Source organism: Poecilia mexicana, unplaced genomic scaffold (assembly GCF_051168715.1).
Source record: "Poecilia mexicana isolate PSO_F unplaced genomic scaffold, ASM5116871v1 scaffold_23, whole genome shotgun sequence".
NCBI classification, from domain to species: domain Eukaryota; kingdom Metazoa; phylum Chordata; class Actinopteri; order Cyprinodontiformes; family Poeciliidae; genus Poecilia; species Poecilia mexicana.
The window spans coordinates 21409147-21429422 of NW_028263392.1; the positions used below are offsets into that span (position 1 = coordinate 21409147).

The 20276-nt window shown below is 43.4% G+C and overlaps 1 protein-coding gene across 1 annotated transcript; it reads left to right on the forward strand.

The window, feature by feature from the left end:
* The first annotated feature begins 10219 nt into the window (after positions 1–10219).
* On the forward strand, positions 10220–15654 carry LOC106906580 (ladderlectin-like). Its single transcript, XM_088003564.1, has 6 exons — positions 10220–10791; positions 10959–10974; positions 11419–11513; positions 11717–11851; positions 14374–14482; positions 15356–15654. Exons 1-6 carry the CDS (start codon positions 10726–10728, stop codon positions 15421–15423), a joined length of 489 nt encoding a protein of 162 aa, XP_087859690.1. The 5' UTR covers positions 10220–10725; the 3' UTR covers positions 15424–15654.
* The last annotated feature ends 4622 nt before the right edge of the window (positions 15655–20276 follow it).

Genomic DNA, 20276 nt, shown 5'->3' on the forward strand with positions numbered 1-20276 from the left:
GCGTTTTTCTAAAGTAAAAAACAGTAAAATAGGACTCAGCAGCTTGAAACTCAATACAGTAATTAAAATCTAAAAACCAAGTTTTGTTCTTGAACTCTACATCAGTGCAACTGTTTGCCCCACAAAAATAAATAAAAATATACTTTTCACATCTAACAGACACCTTAGCTCCTCACTGGTTAGCAGCCCTGCATTCAGTAACTTACCAAACATGAGCCGTGGCGCTGAAAAGGTTGAAAAACAGACTGAGGCAAAAAAGCCTAAATGTTTTTTTTTCCTGTCATTTTCAGCCACAAACATTAAATTAAAAATATTTACTGTTATGTTTCTGTCTCTGCCTCCCTGTCTGCATCCTGATGTTCCTGCATGGATTCATGTATTTACAGACGCTACAGTAATGTACCGGATCAGAATGAGAACTAGCTACAGATAAAAGTATGTTTTTATCACTCTGAATAAGAATTTTAACAGCTGATTTGCAGATGTATTTATTATACATCTCAACACTATTCATTGCATAACCTAGAAAAAATAATTATTTTAAAACCTCTCCTCAAGCTCTCTTCGTCTCTCCTTATCATTACCCTTATAAATAGTGTGGGGGAAAAAATCTACCTGACATCAGTCCTCAGTGTTGTAGTGCTCGAGATCGGTCTTGGTCTCGAGACCATTTATTGATGGTCTCGGTCTCAAACACTGAAAATTCGGCATTTTATTTCAAGACCAGTCGAGACCGCAACTGTGAAAATATCACTAAACGTGCAGCATACTGTCCAGTTTATTTATTAACATCGTTGTTTTCGGTGGATGCAAAACGCACCAATTAAAATCCAACCAATTTCGTGTTTCTGTTACTCCCCCCTCCCCACCTTTCACTCGCACGCGGCTCTCAGACATGCGCAGTGGTTTCCTCTCAGCAGCAGAAGATGTCTGTCTAACCGTCAGTAATAGAATATCGCTGCATAAATCATAAGAAATCCGATGGCTACAGCTAACTCAGCAGCACTTCGCTTTCAGACGGTGGGGACTACGTCTAACTTTTTTAGTCACTTAGAAAAGTAGCTCAAAGAAGGTAAGCTCCGATGACATGATGTTAGCAAAGCTAGCTGTATAGAGACACATAAGCATTTGTGATGAAAAAAAAAGTCATTCGCTGCGGAGATGTTGACTGACTTGTCACATATGTGTCCATATGTGTCCAAAAGTCTGCAATATAGTGATGTGACATTCAGAAACAGTTTGATTTTTCTGAACGACTCTTTACTTAGAAGATAGGACTGGAGTGTCACTGAGAGCCGTTGTTTTATCAGATTACCACCATACACTGCCAGAATAGCATTCATGCAGTGAGTACCATGCCTGCGCATGTGCATTAAGTCCGACCATCAGAGGAGTTGTCAGTTCACCATATGCAACAAGTTATGACAAAAATAAGTCATTAAATTGTTTACAATGATAACTATATAGATATACATGCGATGTGGATTCAAAGTGTATTGAATCTGACTCCAGCTGTATGGCTGCAGCTGGAGTCAGCTACAACACACGCCTGTGTAAAACTCATTAACCTACTTAACCGCTAAGTCAGGATGCCATACAACTGTTAATATAGTGTATGACGATCTACGTCATGATTCTATGTTGCTGATTAAATTAAATCTTATGGTAATGACGTGTCTGACAAATATAGCCGTGAGTTTGTGCTAAGCGTATGACAATCTGACCTTACAGAACACCCGTTCTTTGTTCTTGTAATGCTCTGCGTACACTGCAGAAGCTATCATTATTTTTAATTATGTACGTTGATATTTTTTCACATTAACAATTGACTAAAACACAAGAACGAAAGAGCACGCAGAGCATGCACATTGCTCTTTGATTGTTTTCGTTCAAAGTGGCAGCTGTAATGTCTGCCATGGTGTCAGACTGCCTGGGTTCATGTAGCAGGAGAGAGGGAGAGAACAGTCACAATAAGCATCTTGTGCTTGGTTACTTCTTGCTTGTTGCTCCTTGGTCAGTGTTCATAGTTGAGCGTTATTTACCATCTGGGCATTGCCTCAATTGCTATGTTTAATGGTGCAGAGAGTGGTGGTTTCTGACACGAGCAATATGGGCAAACGCCCAGGGCGTTATCTTTTTAGGGATGGCATGAGACCACCGCGGATTGTAGCAGAGATGGAATTTTTAATATTGGTAAAATGTATTAAGTATCTAATATCTAGGTGTTTTTATGGGAATATGGATCTTTCAGATCAATTTGAGAAGCAATTTTGATCACATTTTACATTTTATCGTGTCATGTAATACCAAGGCCGCTGGTCTTGGTCTTGACTCATTTTCGACTTCCCTTGGTCTTGGTCTTGACTTGATCTCAGACCCTAAACGTCTTGGTCTTGTCTCGGTCTCGATACACTCTGGTCTTGGTCTTGTTTTGGTCTCGGATTAGGTGGTCTTGACCACAACACTGTCAGTCCTCACCTGTTCTTTTTGATTCCATTATGATTAACATATTTTTTTTATATCTTAACACTGATGCTCCAGCTGGCTCTCCTATGTCTTCCCTGACCTGCTCTATTCATAGTAAAAATTAGTTTGCTTAAAAAGTAAACAAACTAAATACGTTATTGAAATGGTAACATATTTCAGTAAACTAATTGACAACCTCAACTTCCTCAGGCTTTAGCTTTCTTCAGCAGCTTCACTATTCTACCACTGCCACTTTCCTGAATATCTAATCTAACATAATACACACGTTAAGTAATAATAACTTACCAAACATGGCGCTCATGTTTGGTAATGTAGTAAGTCAATGTAAGTCAACATGGTAGTGATACCCAACATGTTCCTGACACCATTTATCCCAGTCCTTCCTAAGCCAAAGGCCGCGGACCGGTACCGGTCCGTGGACCAATTGGTACCGGGCCGCACAAGAAATAATGAAATATTTCCGTTTTATGTATTATCTGAGTCTGGAGGATCTTTTATTTTGATAATCCTTTAACCGGATTCTCTGTTACTTGCGCGCCAACACTGAGCCCACAAGCAACAAAATGAGTAAGAAACAGATCAGATGTCTTTGGAAAGTTTCTTTGCAAAGGGGAAAAGGCCCAGAGAAGAGACAGGAGGATAGATTTATCCCGGACCGGTAGGTGAGTCAAACATTAAGCCGCTCTGCGTAACATGCGGCGACCGGCTGCTAATGAGGCAATGAAGCTTCAAACTGCTTCGCCACGTTCAGACTAAACAGGCTGTGGATATAAGCAACACTTTGGGTGTCATTGTCTCCATCACTCCCAGATGGGACCGTCTCATTGCAGAGAAACAAGCTCAGGGCTCCCGTTAATTTGTCATTATTGTGAGTCAAAATTTTCACGAAAGTAAAATGTTCATTTTTGTGGCGCATCTGTATCTTATTTTGAAGGGATATGTAAATGTTACCATAGCGACCAGAGTCAGAGAGCATTTGGGCAGTGGTCGAGAGATGAGTAGAGCTTGTGAGTCTTAAGTGTGGTTCACAGCGGCACCAATTGTCGGCCGATTCTCCAAACCTCTGTGACCACAGAGCTGATAAAAGTACAACAGGTTGGATCAGTTTGTGTTCAGCCACACAGCAGGAGCAACACGAACCGATTCCACTCACGACCATCCCGATTCCAGAGGATAATCCCATAAAACTCTTACTTACCACATGTGGTTTTAGAATAACCAAGCACAGATGACGATGCAGAAGCAATAGTGATAGTTCGTGGGCTCATTTTAAGCGATAAAAGACGTAGCAAAAAGAAAATGCGTTGGATAAAAGACGGCGGGAGCAACCTCTATTTGCTGCACTTTGTTTTTTCATATTTAACATATTTCTTACGCTGTGTTTAGGTTCTTTTCTGCCCTGTGGTTACATTTAGCGTCACCGCTTAATGACATAATTATGTTTTTACTGTTTTGATGCATATGTGGCATTCAGTGGTTTGACTATGCAATTAATTTTATTTGTTGCCAACAACGCCACCTGGGATTACCACCCAGGAAATAACAGTAAAGGACACAGGTCCAGTTTTGCAATAAGGCTGAGACAGTTTGAAGACAGTGATAATTTGTTATCACAATAGTATTAAAAGACTTGTATATGAACAAAAAGAAAATTCACAAAATAAATACAACTAGGCTTATACTTACTGGAACAGGAGTGGTGAACCAGTTCAGCATTAAGAGCCAAATAAAGTTCATCATCACCGTAAAGAGTGATGATCACAACAGTTTCAGGATTAGTTTTACAACACATTACCTGCTGAAACAGTTTTCTTCTTAGTCCCTAAAGCTTTAGAGCAGGGGTGTCCAAATGGGTCCTTGAGGGCCAGCGTCCGGCATGTTTTAGTTCTCTCCCTAGTGGTTTAACAATCTCAGCAAGTCAGTGTTTTCCTTAGGCCTCTAACAAGCCATCATTTGATGCAGGCGTGTAAAACCAGGGAGAGAATTAAAACATGCAGGATGCCGGGCCCGACATTGGACACCCCTGCTTTAGAGGGACACCTGACACTGTTTTGTTTGGTTTGTACTCTGTTATAGCTACTTGAAGCAACTCTTTCACATGTGTCAATGAAAAGTCATTCACAGACATACATAAAACCTTTGAGCTCTGTCTGCTAAACTGGCGGATGTGGATGTGGCGTCTCACGCAGGACATTTTTGAAACATGCAGGATGATGTTCTCACATGGCTCAGCTCTATTTGAGGGTGTTGTGATGACTTCTACCATTTGCATGTTTTACACTGTACTTTAAACATCATTTTGTAACATCCCAAGTTTATCACTGTCCCCCTTTTAGCCCTCTTGTTACATGCAGCGGTGACTGCATGCATGTTCCCCCATTTCAAGTAGCTGCGTAGCTCATGCAGCTGAAGCAGGCATAGCTGGTTCCACTCTGCCTCTTGATGAGCAGAGTACAACGCTAGGTGGGACGCTGATCTCAGGGCCAACTGGACAGCATGTGTGCTGCAGCTTTGTGGTGGTTTGTGGAAGTGTGTGCACTTGTTTTTTTCCAGGCTTGTAGATGATTGGGGCCTTGTTTATGAAGATACCAGGTTCATGGTTTCTCCCAAGTTAGTTTGCTGAAGAATTGTCTCTTATTAGCCTGGATTTTGTTATTTACCCTAATTTTTTCTTTAGGTTTTTCCCCTGCCACCTTCAAGATTCTTCCTGGCATAGGGATAGGGGTGGGGTTAGTCCCGAGGTCCCATATGTCTGAGAATTAGTATGGGGTCATGCGCCATGGTGGAAAATGATCCTTAGGGTCATGGATTGCAAACATGGCCATCAGGCGGCATTTGAATGGGGAATAAGGGATCAGTTTTAGCCATTCGGGCGGATGCGTAGTGTCGTCCCAGACACACTTGGGGGAGCTCTTGTATTGCTTTTGGAAGGGTCCGGGTTTTCCTTTCTGCAGAGGATTTCTCTGAGTTTGGGGGTCTGGCCGTTCGGGCTCATTCCGGCCATATGGCGTGAGGGATGAGATAGGGGGGGGGGTTTGGAGCCACGTGGGAGAGCTTTAGCCATATGGTGACGTTTGGTTATTTGAAGAAGGACGGGTTCGGGGGTCGATCCGTGACTGTGTGGGTCGGAGGATCCGGCCATAAGACGTCATGGGGTGGTGCTGCCGGATGTCTGCGAGTGTGATGGGGCTCGAAAAAGTCCGTCGGAGCGCAGGTCCACGGCGGGCGGCGTCTGGGCCGGTGGGGGAGGGTCCCGGGAAGAAAGGGGGAGCGCGTTTGCCATACGGAACCCTTTTGTTAAGGAGCTATAGGCCTGCCACAAGGGAGCCGAAGGGGATGCTGCCGGATGTCACGTGTCTGCAGGCAGAAAGGTCAAGCGCCAGAGGTCACGGGTGGGCTCCCGCTGGTCGGAGGGTCACAAACGGGGGTCCCGTCGCCCGACCGCCCGGGACCGGAGCGGGAAGCGGTACTCCGAAGAAAAAGCGTAGCGAGAACTTTCGGGAACCCCGAATGAGGGTAGGGTCAGGATTTCTGTCCCCGGAGGTCCCACAGATGCGGGGTTCGGAGCGGAGGTCGGGCGGGGTCCCGGTAACGAAAGCCCGCGGTCCGGTAGCGCCTCGAGCGACCCGGTTCTCCCGGTCCGGTAGCGCCTCGAGCGACCCGGTTCTCCGGAACCGGGTCGCCATTAGGCATCATGGGGTGGTGCTGCCCTATGTCTGCGAGTGTGATGGGGTCCGAAAAAATCTTTTGGAGCGCAGGTCCAGGGCGGGTGGCGTTCAGGCCGGTGGGGTTGGGTTTTCGGTTCCCCGAGGTCCCAGAGCCGCGGGATTCAGACCAGAGGTTGGGCGGGGTCCCGGTAACGGCACCCCGGGTACGGAACCTCCTTGAGCGGTCCTGGTTCCATAGAACCGGACCCGGACATACGGAAGCATGGGGTGGTGCTGCCAAATGGCCTCGACCTGTTGAGCCGCGTTGTGCTGGGGCTCGGGTGTAAGGCCCCTCGACATATGAAATCATGAGTGCTGCTGCCAAATGGCTGCCTTACCAGGGGCACGAGACATAAGGAGACTTTCAGGGGTCCCACCGAATGTCTGAGCCTCTGCCCGGGTTTGACAACTTGTTGCGGGGCTGAGGATGTCCGAATCCCGGGGAGGGTCCAGCCATTTGCTGGAACGGTCCAGCCATTTGGTGGAACGAAGACCGGTTCCTTCTCAAAGTCCCCGGACATATAAATAGATTTCCAGACCTGCTTGTCAGTCTGGATGAACCAACAATAAAAACATTTAGATTTGTTAAAAAGCGGCTCAAGTTGTCTTGCGACGTACAATGACGATGCAATGTTCGACCAGTTATGGGTCAACTGTGTGAGCTACCAGCTGAAGCGAAAGAACTCATTACCGTACACGACCACACATTTGCATCCTGTAGTTTAGCGGAGTAGTCAGAGGGCTACCCCAACTGGGAATCGAACCAGACCCAGAGCTTCCATTTTACAAGGTTGCGGCACCTTTAACCGGTTGACTGCTGAAGCCATGTGGGTTATTTTTGTTCACAGGGCTTATGACCTCATAGCAAGTAATGTAGACATCTAGGAGCATCCAGGTACGGACGTAGGGGAAGCATGGGGTGCTCCTTCCAAATGGCTGCCTTACCAGGGGCACAGACATAAGGAGACTTCCAGGGCTCCCACCCAATGTCTGAGCCTCTTCTCGGGTTCAGTGCCCCGTCCCGGGGAGGGGTTTCAGCCATTTGCAGGAACGGTTCAGCCATTTGGTGCAACAGGGACCTGTGTCATCTCAACAAAGTCCCCAGCCATACTTAAGCTATAATAGAAGTAGGCTCGTGGCCATTGGGGATCACAAGCGATCGAGCCTTTATGGTGCAGGGCCTCCCGAGCCAGGCGGGCTTTGGAGAAGGTTCCGGCCGGTTTCGTTTATTCCCCGGGGCGCGCCGGACGGGGAATTCTGAACGGCGGCATTCTGAACGGAGCACAGGAATCCCCTTTAAACCCTCGAGAAGACGGATGTCCCCAACAGCAAAGGCCCCATTGAAAAGGATGTCCGGATGTCTAGAGGCTTCCCTATGTCCGAAGTGCCTTCTTATGTCCTTTGTCAGCCAAAACGATAGAAAAGGCTTAAGCAGCTTGTGGGAATCGTACCCTGGTCGCTGGGGGGGAGAGGGGGTGCACCACAGAGGATTAACCACAAGACTACTTGAGCCATACGGGTAACCTTTGCTCATAGTGCTTATGACCTCATAGCAAGTAATGTAGACATCGGGGAGAATCCAGGTCCGGACATACAGAATCATGGGGTGCTGCTGCCAAATGGCTGCCTTACCAGGGGCACGAGACATCAGGAGACTTCCAGGGGCTCCGCCGAATGTCCGGGCCAGTGCCCCGTCCCCGGTAGGAGTTCCAGCCATATGCTGGAACAGTCCAGCCATTTGGTGGAACGGGACTTGTGCCATTTCAAAGTCCCCAGCCACAAGGAGACGTCCACGGGTCCCACCGAATGTCTGAGCCTCTGCCCGGGTTCTGGTGCTCTGATCCCGGGTAAAGAAGCTCCATATCTCCCCCCTGGACCTCCAGGACCAGGTGCGGCCCAGCGGAGGTCCGGGGACCGGCCTCTGGTTCCGGAGAACCGGGCAGGGGTATTTTTGACAACTTGTAGCGGGGCTGAGGGTGTCCGAATCCCGGGCAGGTTCCAGCCATTTGCTGGAACAGTCCAGCCATTTGGTGGAACGGGGACTTATGCCATCTCAACAAAGTCCCCAGACATAGTCTTTCTGTAGACTAATAGAAATAGGGTGGTGGCCATAGGGGATCATGAGTGAATGAGCCTTTATGTCAGCCAAAAAGATAGAAAAGGCTTTCTGCAGCCAGCGGGAAGCAAACCCAGGTCTCTGGGGTGGAGAGCGGGCAGCTAAACCACTAAACTATAGGAGCCATGAGGGTTGCCTCGGCTCCTGGCGCGTTTGGCTTCTAAGCCACAGAGGCAAAACATGATGAAGTGCTTTTCCAAGATTGTGTACATAATGGGTTCTCTGCGCAAGCAGGCCGCGAACCCGGGCCTCCCGGGTGGGAGTGCGGCTACTGGACCACTTTGCGAACAGAGATAAAGACTGGCAGCGCTTACGAGGGCTTATGAGGGTGGGGGGAACCGGGAGACACTTAGAAGCAGGAGGTGGTGCTGCCCGATGGCAGCGGGGGTCACCTGGCAGCATCCCGGCCTTTTGGTATCATTAGCCACCGTGCAGCAGGGAGCAATGCACCCAAACGTCCTGCGCCACCTGGTGTCGGGTGCTGGAACATGCCGCAAAAGCCGCCGTACGGCAGCATTCGGAAAAAGTTAAGTGTTTTTGAGCGACTTTGCGATTTTCGGGCGGCCACGCTCGCCAAAAATTGGGTCTCGTTGGAACGGAGTACTCCGGGCTGGGCTCTTTCAGGTGCCCCGGGTCCCGCGGTCCCACGAGGTTCGGTTCGCCTGCTAGGATTTTTCAAAGTGGGCCCAAAATGCTGCCGGGTGGCCAGGTTAGGGGTCATGGGCCTAACCCCACCCCCTAAAATAAAACTAACTATGGTCTCCTGGTTTTGCCTCTTCATTCCCTGGTTATTTATTACACTCCCCCTCAAACTCCCAAGACTGTCGTGGGGATGTAACACCTTTTTAAAAACTTCCTGGACACACCACTGCTCATTAGTCTTGGCATTTAATACAAACCTAAACAAGCGTTAATACAAATGAAACCTCTCAAGTATCGTTAATAATTTAAACTAACAGGAGTCTCTGTTTTTTTATGATTTTTCTCACTTTCGTTCTGTTTCTCTTGTACTTTTTGCCGTTAAAGTGACTCCAAATCTGAAATCCATGACCCTGCCGCTCTATGCGTCACTGTGATGTGCACGGCATTGATTGTGTTCATGTTATCAGAACGGGTTTGCTTTTCCCCTGAGTGGCACCAGAACCTGCTGCGCAAACTGACTTGTTTCTATCTTATTTGCACAGCAGCAGCAGCAGCTTGCTCTGCTTCAGTCCCACCTCTGTGCCACAATCCTCTGAGCATTGATGCAGCGCAAAGTGCATCGACATGAAATTATGCAAAAAAATACAGAGACCTGTTGACGAAAGGCGTTACCATGGAAACAGATTTTATTCTTAAAAGATTCAGCTTCAGTCTATCACCTCTGACCTCAAGTCTTTCCTCTTAGACTGAAACTGCTGCAGATCTGTAGCACTAGCTTAACATTTCACATCCTGCGCTGCACCGTTATACTTTTGTCAATGCTGCCTTCAGTGAGTGTGGGAAATTTCAGTATCCAGGAGCCGCACAGGATCCTTTGAAGTGTCGCATCACTACCCCTGCACTGGAAGATCATTCAGACCGCAGAAGCTTTCTAATTGTTTCCAAAAAAGGCAAAACACAGAGCAGCCAGCATCAAATCCAAAGGAATCATCTCTAGACCTCTGTGACAGGATTGTCTTGAGACACAAATCTGGAGAAGGATCCAGAACCTGGCCTCTTTTTAACATAGGTGGACTGAAGCTGGTTTCAGCCTTCAGGATGGCCAACAGCTCTTGTCCTCTGCCACGGAGCCCTTCTGGCATGACAGATCCCACTTCTGACACCAAGAATGTGGTGGAAATTCCTTATCCCACAGGTAGGGAAACTACTCAAGAACTGAGAAAGTTGCAACTTTATCTTTCAAGTGTTTTATTTGAAGGCAGTCAGTTTAAAGACTGAATCCAACAGAGCCAGGGAAAGCAGAGCGACATCTCACAGATACGTCCTTTTTTTAATCCACGTCTGTTATCAGAGAGCACATTCCATACAAGAACACTGTTCTGGACAGAGAAGCAGAAGTGGCAACATCAGCCGGTTTGGTCCGGTTCTAATCAGTTCTTGTGGTACGTAACTCTTCACGCCACCAGGAAAACGTCCTTGGCCGAATCCTGGAAGATTCTGCAACAACTTGAACACGTAAAAAAGTGACAAAACGAGAACAGACAGTGACTTACTCAAAAATGTCCACTTCTCAGACAAACAAAGTGAAGATATATAAAGTCTGTGTTTCCATCTGTGAGACATCCTGTGACCAGAAACTGCTGCTGGAACAGACTCTTCAACTCATCATCAAAACAAGGTAACATTTAAAGTCCTGCTGCTCATCGTGATGTTTTCTGTCTTGGTTGAGTTGATTTGTGATACTAATTATGAACTTTCCTAACGACTCCACAGATGGCTACTGGTCTCGTCTTCACTCTGGTTCTTGGTCTGAGCTTTGGACTCTGGGATGGAGCTGATGTAAGTAAGGACTTAAAACAATGATTGGTACGTCCCTGTTGTGAGCTTTGGCTGACTGACGCAGATCAGATGGAGCAATCTGAGCCATTATTTGGTTGAACTTCAATGAAGAAACTTTGTTTTGTTGGGAATTTTTTTTCTGAAACTTTGGGTTTTTCCATCCACAGGCATGTCAACTGGCAGGTGCGTGCTTCTTTTATTGTTGGAGTTTCTAACACCTAAAAGACAACAATGTAAGATAAGAAACTTTTGCATAGATCAGCTTTATTTGGTCGTCCTTTCAGCACTTAATTCAGGACTTAATTTCTGTATAAAGTTAATTAATAAATTGTTTAGTCAGTACATATTGCACAGAAACATCCCATCCTGCAAGGCAGATAGGTCACAGTAGTTTTTACAGAAGGCAGCTAGAAACGCTAAGAAGGCAAATTATTGTCTGAATAAAATAACTGAATCAGAACCAATAAATGTCATTTCAGAGGTTTTTCATGTGAATGTATTTTCTAATAACATATGTATTTTTTTACCATAATGTTTGATGCAGCTGAACCTCTGGACTGTGTTCGGTGATAAAATGATGCTGATTATCGGATGGACGTATTTACCTTTTTTCTTCATATTTCCCAGCTCCCACAAAACTTGACTGCCCTGCAGGCTGGAGTTGGTTCGAGCGTCGCTGTTTTGTGTTTGTGCCTTATCAAATGACCTGGGCTGCAGCAGAGGTACAGCAGATGTGCTGGTCACAGCAGATTTCCTACTTTGAAAGGAAATGTAAATTTATTGATAACACAATAAAATTCACCACCAACAAGGTTACAGAAACTGATTTAATCAAATAGAACCATAATTTCTAAAGGTCGATATTCAGCTGCACCAACTGTCTCACTGGACAGAGGGAAGTTTAAACCACTGTTGCCTTTTTCAGAAATATTGCCTCTCATTGGATGGACATCTGGCCTCATACCACAGTGCAGAGGAGTACAAGTTCATCAGACAGCTTGTCCTCAGAATTTCTGGAAGACACACAACATCTTGGGTTGGAGGTTATGATGCACCACAGGTGAGATTTTAAAAACGTAAATAACTGTCTGGTTGATCACTTTTTATGTCAATATGCATTTCTCATGGCACTTTGTAAATGCTTTGAGACGACATTTGTTGTTAATTGGCATTTTATAAATGAACTGAATTGAATTAACAGGTGTACCTAATAAAGTGGTCAGTTCAGTCAAAGACATTCCAGTTGATCCTGGTTATAACACGATGCAGTTAACTGCAGATTAGACTAGACATATTAAATCCCTGAAGAAATTTAACTGGGGCCTGCCCAACGTCTGCCCGTCGGTTTGGATCCTGTGTTCTGACGCTTAACCAGTAACATGTCCGTGCAAGCCAGCAAGTTTGCACAGCTGAACTTGCCCCTGGTAAAAACCAGTCAGTACATCCATACTGACGTGCTCAACCAGGTCCACCTCTAAAGTGCTATAGCTGACCTGGTTCATCATCACAGTGCAATGGCTGAACCTCATGCAGTGAAAGTCAGTCTGAGACTGATGACTACAAGCTTCGCACATGTGTGGTTCTCACTTACATTGTGAAAAAAAAAAGACAGTGGATAGTTTTTTTTGTTGTTGTTTTTTAACCTTCATACTAAAGATTTTAATTCACACTCAAAAATATGAATAGTCTGAGGAACAGTGACGTGCGGTGAGGTTTATAGCTGGTGAGGCACTGACTTAATCATAATCAGATTTACAAATCTAGACCCCCTGCAAGTTATTGTTTATGTAAGGAAATTTTGCGCATGCGGACAACGTTGGAGGGCAAAAAGGCTATTCCTTTACATGCCACCCATAGCTGCTCTGCCGCCGTAGAATATCTCCGTTAACTCAATCAAACTTGGACATGTAGATATTAATTTCGTGCTGCTTCATAAAAAAGGGAAAAATCGTTAAAGAACAACTCAAAACCACGACTTTCTCGCTCTCTGTACCAGCACAGCTACAAACACACTCATTGCCATAACAACTGACAACAACGCTACAAAAAATGAACACAGATATTTCCTACACAAAGAGCAGAACATTCAGTCTGTTGCAGTAGAATGGTTTTCTACTGCTTAATGATTACTTTGGGATTACTAATCAGTGATTGCTGTGGTAAGAATAAGAGAAGAAAACTATAAATACATCGCTGCACTTGACGGCTAGCTGCTAGCGCGCTGTTACTGTCTTACTCTGCAGTTGTGGAGTCACAGTGTCTGGGTCCATGAGCGCCCCCTGCCATGAGGCAAAAGAACTGCCTTCCTCACCTCAAATCTGTTCTCTGCCGTTTCTGATCGCTCCTCAACACACGAAACATGTTACACACACAGCTGGTGACAAAAAACACTTTACATTATATTGATAAGCTTAATTATGGAAAATCAGTTCCTACATTAAATGTTTTTAACCATTTTATTGGCGACGTACAGGCAGGAGGAGCTGCTCTCAGAATGGCAGACAGTGCAGTTAGCCAGAGGCTGTGTAATCCCAGGTGAGGCTCAGCTCGCTGCTTCCTCTCCGGCTTCGCTTCTGAGCATTGAATGGGAAAATGCGAAAATTTTGAAGAAAAAATAGTCAGAATTGGTGAAGTTAAATGAAAACTACATACTTTATAGCACAAACCACAGGGTGAAAATAGCGATATAAATGATTTTATTATTATTTTTCTATGATGAGAGGTGAGGCTGTGCCTCACCTGCCTCCCCTGACCACACGTCACTGCCGAGGAAATATGTATTTTTCCCACAATGCATTGCGAGACCTCTCTCTGCCTCTGGTTGTGAGACTTCTCACTGCCTCTGTCTGCCCTCTGTTGCTATGGTAATTAATGACTGCAGCCAATGCATTGCGAGACAGGAGCTGAAACATTTTAAAGTAATTCTGGCATTTAAAATAGGCTGTGTCCCTTTCAGACAGCGGTTCGGGCGGCAGCAACGCATCTGAGTCTGTGAGCTGTGAGACAGACCATAATAGCCTGCAGCTCAGAGTTGGAGCCGGGCTCCGTTGCTATGGTGATTAACGACTGTAGCTATGACTGTGTATGAGTCAGAGCGGAGCCTCCATTGACTTGAGTGGGATTTTGTTTTTTCGCAATTTATGTCACCATTTTAGCTCAGAATCCCACTAAAACTAATAGCGCACTTCTCAGGATCAAGCTGAACATTTTGATACCACTTTTGTGGGAGAACACGCAGCAGTTTGAGCTGCATTAAGGGTGATAGGTGTAGAGCAACAGGTTCCTGCCATGCATTGCATGCAGGCCCAAAATATCAACTGGCCAACAGTTATCTCAGGAAACCCAGTTTGTTGTATTGAATAACTGACTATGCTAAACTCCCTCATGCTGAGGAAGCAACAGTGGAGAGGAATGAGAGGAGACCTCCAACAGAACCAGAACCTGTGCTGCTCTGACCAGCTGAGGGTTTTAAATAGAAATGATCCAAACACAGTTCACATTTTCTACAATGAGTGACTGAAGTCTAGGTTGGTTCTGTGTGATTTGTTTGTAAAGGAGCTTAAAACTAAGATGTTCTTTCAGGAAAGGACCTGGTTTTGGAGTGACGGTTCCAAGTTTATTTTTACTAACTGGCATGCCGGTCAGCCAAGCAATGGTGAAAACGAAGACTGCATGGACATGAACGCATATGGTATTTATTACTGGAAATACACAATTTATTTAATAATTTCGTTTAAATGTAAGTGTTTAAAATATCTTTGTATCCAGAGGCTCAGTAGGTAGGAGTTTGTCCTGTAATTGGTGGGTTCCTGGTCTGCTATGGAGGACCAAAACTGACAAGAAATAAAAGCATAAATATATATTTAGTTTTTCCTTTTCCTTACACGAGTTTCTGTCAAGTAATGTATATATTTTCTTTTTCATTTCCCCTAAACATGCATTTTTGTCAAGAAATGTAAATATTTTGTTTTGTCTTTTCCTTATACAATCCCTGGTTCTTTTGTCATTGCCTCTTCTCCTCTCCTGTTTTTACTAACTAGTTATGCAGCCTGCATGCTTGTATTTCCTTTTAATTCATGTAAAGCACTTTGAATTGCCTTGTTGCTGAAAATCCTCTATATAAATAAAATTACCTATCCTTTACTTTTCCGTGTGCACCGTTATGTTAATGAGGAGAGCTGCCTTCTCCTATTGGCCAACAGAGCTTTGGATTCTATGTCACTGCATCAGACGTGGGGTGTTTAGGTGCAGTTGCTCGGTGCCATCTTTACAGGCCACAGACCAAAACAAACTTCATCCCGGTGGTTTTATTGTGGTACCGACTGCAGTGAAGTTAGTTTCGAGTTAGATATTCCAATATTTGCCGAGTAAACGTCATTCAGCTCAAGGTTGATCCGATTTATGGACGCTAATTTCGGCCAGTCGATCTCCAGCTCCCTCCTCAGCGCTCGGAGGGAGATTCTTATTATGTCAGTTTTGGTCCTCCATACCCTCATGCTTTCTGTAAGGGATCAAATCATGTCAAAGGTTTGCAGTCAGGATTTGTCTCTTTGTCTCTTTACAGAACAAGATTATGTTGATGATGTTACCTGTGGTAATACCCTTCCCTTCATCTGTGCCAGACCTCTGTAACCTTCTCATGCCTTTTAAATGCCCATATGGGTTTCCTGCTGGTGATGTCACTTCCCCCTGGATGTTAAGCATCTATGACGTAACTGTGGAGGAACCTGATTTCACTTCATTTGATCACTTATTTCTCTGAAATCTGATTGATTTTTATTCTTTTATTTAAAATATGTCAACATTATAAGCAGCAGCTTATAAACTAATAGTTCTAAATCTCAGCTATAACTTCATGCTGAAAATCATCAGGATATCAGTGCATTAGTAAGGTAATAAAAATCTATGAAATATGAACAGTTTTCACAAACTCTGAACCACCTGGTTTGAACAAATTCACTAGTGTCGCAAATATTTGACACCTAATGAAACCTGGTAAGAATGTTTGTGATCATAAACCTCTGAAACACCAGAGCATCTTTAGTTAAAAATCTGTTGACCCCGACCAGAATACTGCAGATGGGTCGTTATTAGGTCTCACCGCAGGACGATGATCCAAATCACACATGAATACTGACATTTTTCAGCAGACAGAGAATCAACTTTCTACCATGGTAATCCCATCGCTCAGACCAAAATCCTACAGAACCCCTGTGTGCTTAGCTGAATATAACCACACAGAGAACACAGAACATCCATCCATTTTCTAACACCCGTGTTCCTATTGGGGTCAGGAGGAGCTGCTGCTTCTCCAACTAACGTTCCTGGTGAGAGCCGGGGTCACCTGGACAGGTCGCCAGTCTGTCGCAGGGCAACACAGACATACAACCATGCACACACACTCACCTAGAGAGGATTTAGACAGACCAATTAACCTGACAGTCATGTTTTTGGACTGTGGGAGGAAGCCGGAGTACCTGGAGAGAACCCACCATGCACAGGGAGAACATGGAGGCTGCATGCAGAAAGACCCTGGGAATCGAACCCTGAACCTTCTTGCTGCAAGGCAACATTGCTACCAACTGCGAGAAATGGAACAACAAATGAATAATATAAAATCTCAATTACATTGTTTAGAAGTCCGATACCTTTGCATAGTTTTTGTTTTATAAATTTTATATGAGATTTCTAGTTAAGCTTATGATCCAACATAAACCATAACATTTTAACTTCCTGTACTCGTTCTACATTTCCGTCTCTACAGTCTCTACAGTCTCTACATCTATTTCTCTTACCAAAAATCATGAATTTAGTTTTATTCCAATTTATTGATAATTAATTGTATTTTGGCCTCTCAGTCTGTTTAGACAGCTCAGGAGCCATATGTTTCATAAGGATTTTTAAATCTTTTCCTTTTAAATTAAGTTTATATTGTCAGCAAACAAGACGAATTGTAACATTTTAGACAATTCACAAATGTCATGAACATGCAAAATAAAAAGCTCGGGTCCTAACACTGAGCCTTGGGGGACTCCACATTTTATACTTTGAAGATCTGATTTTATATTTTCTAACTGTACAAATTTTGGCTAGTCAAATAACTACTTAACCAATTATAAACGATTCCTCTTATCCCATAATCCTGTAATTTGGAAAGTTAACACATTGTGGTCGATGGTATCACAAACTTCCTTTCTATTGCTTCTGTAATTTCTTCATGTAGTTCTAATAATGAAAGGGATGTTGATTTATTTGATCTAAATCCATATTGACTCTCATCATGTTCGTCTTTTCAATATAGCTATCTAATTTCTGAACAAACCATTTTATATGTAAGTAAAAGTAAATGGTTTAATTATACAGTCAATTGTTTTTTAATCATCATGTCAACAGATATTTCAGTTTTACTTTTCCTCACTATAGATAGAATATCTTGTTCACTTCTCCAAGAAACATATTACTACTCTGCACATCTCCTCATATTTTATTATTTGTCTAAAACAAGAAGTCAGACCTGGTCCTATATTTACAAAAAAGGAATTAAATTAATTTATAATCTTTTTAGAAGTGTGCCGATCGATCGGTCACCGATCACAATCGGGCCGATTTCCGTGAAAAAGTGCATGATCGGTGATAGGCGATCATTGGCTCTTGTTGCCGATACCGATCATTTCATTTCCAGCCTGCCTGTGCAGCTGGTCTCCTCTTTCCTTCACTCTGCGCAAACGCGCAGCAACAAATCCGAAGCGATGTGGAACTATAACCACTGAGTGAATGGGGAAGTTTGCGTGTTGTGGCGGAAAACTGAAGCAGGTCAAAATGCATCAACACAACGAAGCTAATAGACATAAAAACATTGAGATACCTGACGGAGTTTGGCTACATCGAGGCTCACTGCAGTAAAAAAGACATACGGAGGATCAGATAGCAGGTAAAGCAGCGCACAGCTACAAACACTCACCGGATTAGCATGACGGTCAGAAAGCTAAACAAATAAACCGCAAAATGATTTAAGTCTTCGAGCTGCGATGTCAGACGCTGGTTCTGCTCTCCTGTTGAACCGCTGCTACGCTACAGGTAGTAATATCTGACAGACGGAGCTTCGCTTCTGCTCCACCTGGTGGTGACTCTCACACCGAACCTGCTTAAAGCTGCAGCATCTTAACCTAAAAATACATTTTACATAGTATTAAAACATGAGACAGATAATCTCTGAGAAAATAATCGATCTCCTCCCTGTTCTGCATAATTACTCCGCTCAGTCAGAAACAGCCAATCAGAGCTAGCAGTAACCAGCTAGCCGCCATGCTAACAGGAAGTTTTCATTCAGTAACTCTGGATTGTTTATTGTAATGGATCCTGTTTTTGCCTTTGACTGTTAAGTTTTATACTTGAATTTTTAGGCAATGTTGAGAGGTTTTATTTTGGCTCTTTGCATTATTTAGCCTCTTCAGAGCCTTCATGTTTTCAGTCTGTTAAAGATAGTTTTATCAATAGCAGTACAATTTGCACAATGCCTGTTTTGTTTAGTTTTCTTCTTGGAAAAAGTTATTAAAAACAAGTGTTTGTCTAAATTAAGGTGAATTCATGGTTCCTTTTTCCACATAATGTAACCGGTAGTGTTTATGATAAAAAAATAATAATAATAATTATGTGATCGGTATCGGTGATCGGTATCGGTATCGGGAGGAAAAAACCTGATCGGCACATCTCTAAATCTTTTGTTTTTCAGTTAAAGTACTTTCTCCTTTTAAAAAGTTGTTTTCAGGACAAATATACTTGGGTCTTACAATTGTATCCAAGATTTGCCAAATCCTTTTCATATCACATTTGGGCAGTTCTTGTCATATAATGATTTATAAATCTGCAATAGTGTTTCATTCACATCCTTCACATAAACCCCAGGCCAGCTTTCCTTTAGGCCATTGCAGAATGTCATTATTGTTCCATCTGTCTGGCTCTAACATGCTTTATGTCATCAACTATCATCGTTTTTTCTTTTAACTTTACTGTGATGAACCATACATATAGATGTAGAGGTTTTCATTTGATCATTTTCACTCTCAGCAATTCCTGTTCAACTTCATCCATTCTTTAACATTTGAGAAATCTGCATGTAGCACATTTAACTCTGCCTTTAATGATCCGAAACTAACTATTGTTTCAGATCTAAATTATTTTAGTTCTTTGAGTATTTCAGCCATACCTGTGGCTTTAACTGAAGAGGCGTCCTCTGTTGATACGACTCGGTTTTCTTTTTCAGTGAGAATAAAATCACCTCGTAGATAACGTGCATCTCGGCGCTTCGGCACACGGACCAATGCGTTACGTCTCTGTGTGACACAAACTGAGGACATTTACTATTTACATTAAAGTAGGTTTTCAAATTCTTTTTTAAATTTTATTTATTTATGGTGTGTTTTATGTCTGAGGATAAATGTGGTTCAGTTTCATTGTTTCAGTTTAAACAATAAAAGATTAAAATCATGGAAAACATCATGATTTTCATCAGTGTATTTAGGTGAGTTTTGTAACTCTTGAGATCTCAACTTTATTCTAAAAACATATCAGAATATCAGGGAGTATAATAATAAAAATTACTCTGAACTTTATATCTTCAACAAAATAATTTCTCCCCAACTATCCCTTATTTGGGTGTGGCATCATAAATATCTGACCTGTAAGTAGAAACCTGGTGACGATGGGTTCCCGCAGCTCAAAGCCGCCTTCCTGCCATTCTGCGACACTGAGGAGTGTTTCTGTGTGAGTGAAACTCAGACAGCTCAGAGTTTGTGTGCATTATGATCGTCTCTCCCTTTATACAAAATTGGCAATTTGTTCACTTGAGATTGGTTATTTATCACTAATCTGCACCACAATCTTGGCGCTGTCGGCAGGATCCTTCCTGTGGCCACTGGGACAAAGTGAGCAGCTGAAATATCATCCTGATTTTTTTGTTGGAAATCTCAGCTAGTTTTAACTCTTCTATTGTTTCCACATTGTGGGCATGCAGCTTTTTACCAGTAGTGGGCGCTCTTGTATGTTCCAGAGTACAGATATGTGTGGACTAAGCACAAAGGCTACCATGGACACTGCTATGATTCATGTAAAACAATTAAAAAGTGAAGATTCTTTATAATAATTATCATTTAAAATTATTTAAGGACACAGTGGTACTGGAGGGATGTAGGCAGGTAGTGGTTTGGTACGCTACCAGGCTGTGGCCTTTGGACTTGTTGGAAGATTAAAATCAGTTTTTTGAATAGCAAATCTAGAGGACAGAGAGCTTTTTGGAACAGAGTCCTGGTAAAACCCCAGCTAACTGGATAAAACGGGTTTCTGGGTATCAAACCCACAGAATGCAGCAATTAATGCAAATATATAACAGGAAATAACAGCTGACATGGACCAAAGAGCATTATGATTCTAGTTAATATAATATGTTTAACTTATTAGAAAACCTTGCTTCTGTTAATATTTTCTCT

Bases quoted from the DNA above. Each gene is read 5' to 3' on its own strand.
- LOC106906580 (XM_088003564.1), top strand. From the start codon at position 10,726: ATGGCTACTGGTCTCGTCTTCACTCTGGTTCTTGGTCTGAGCTTTGGA. The intron at 11,514-11,716 runs GTACAGCAGATG...TGCCTTTTTCAG, and splicing joins TGACCTGGGCTGCAGCAGAG to AAATATTGCCTCTCATTGGA. The intron at 14,483-15,355 runs GTATTTATTACT...GTCTCTTTACAG, and splicing joins CATGGACATGAACGCATATG to AACAAGATTATGTTGATGAT.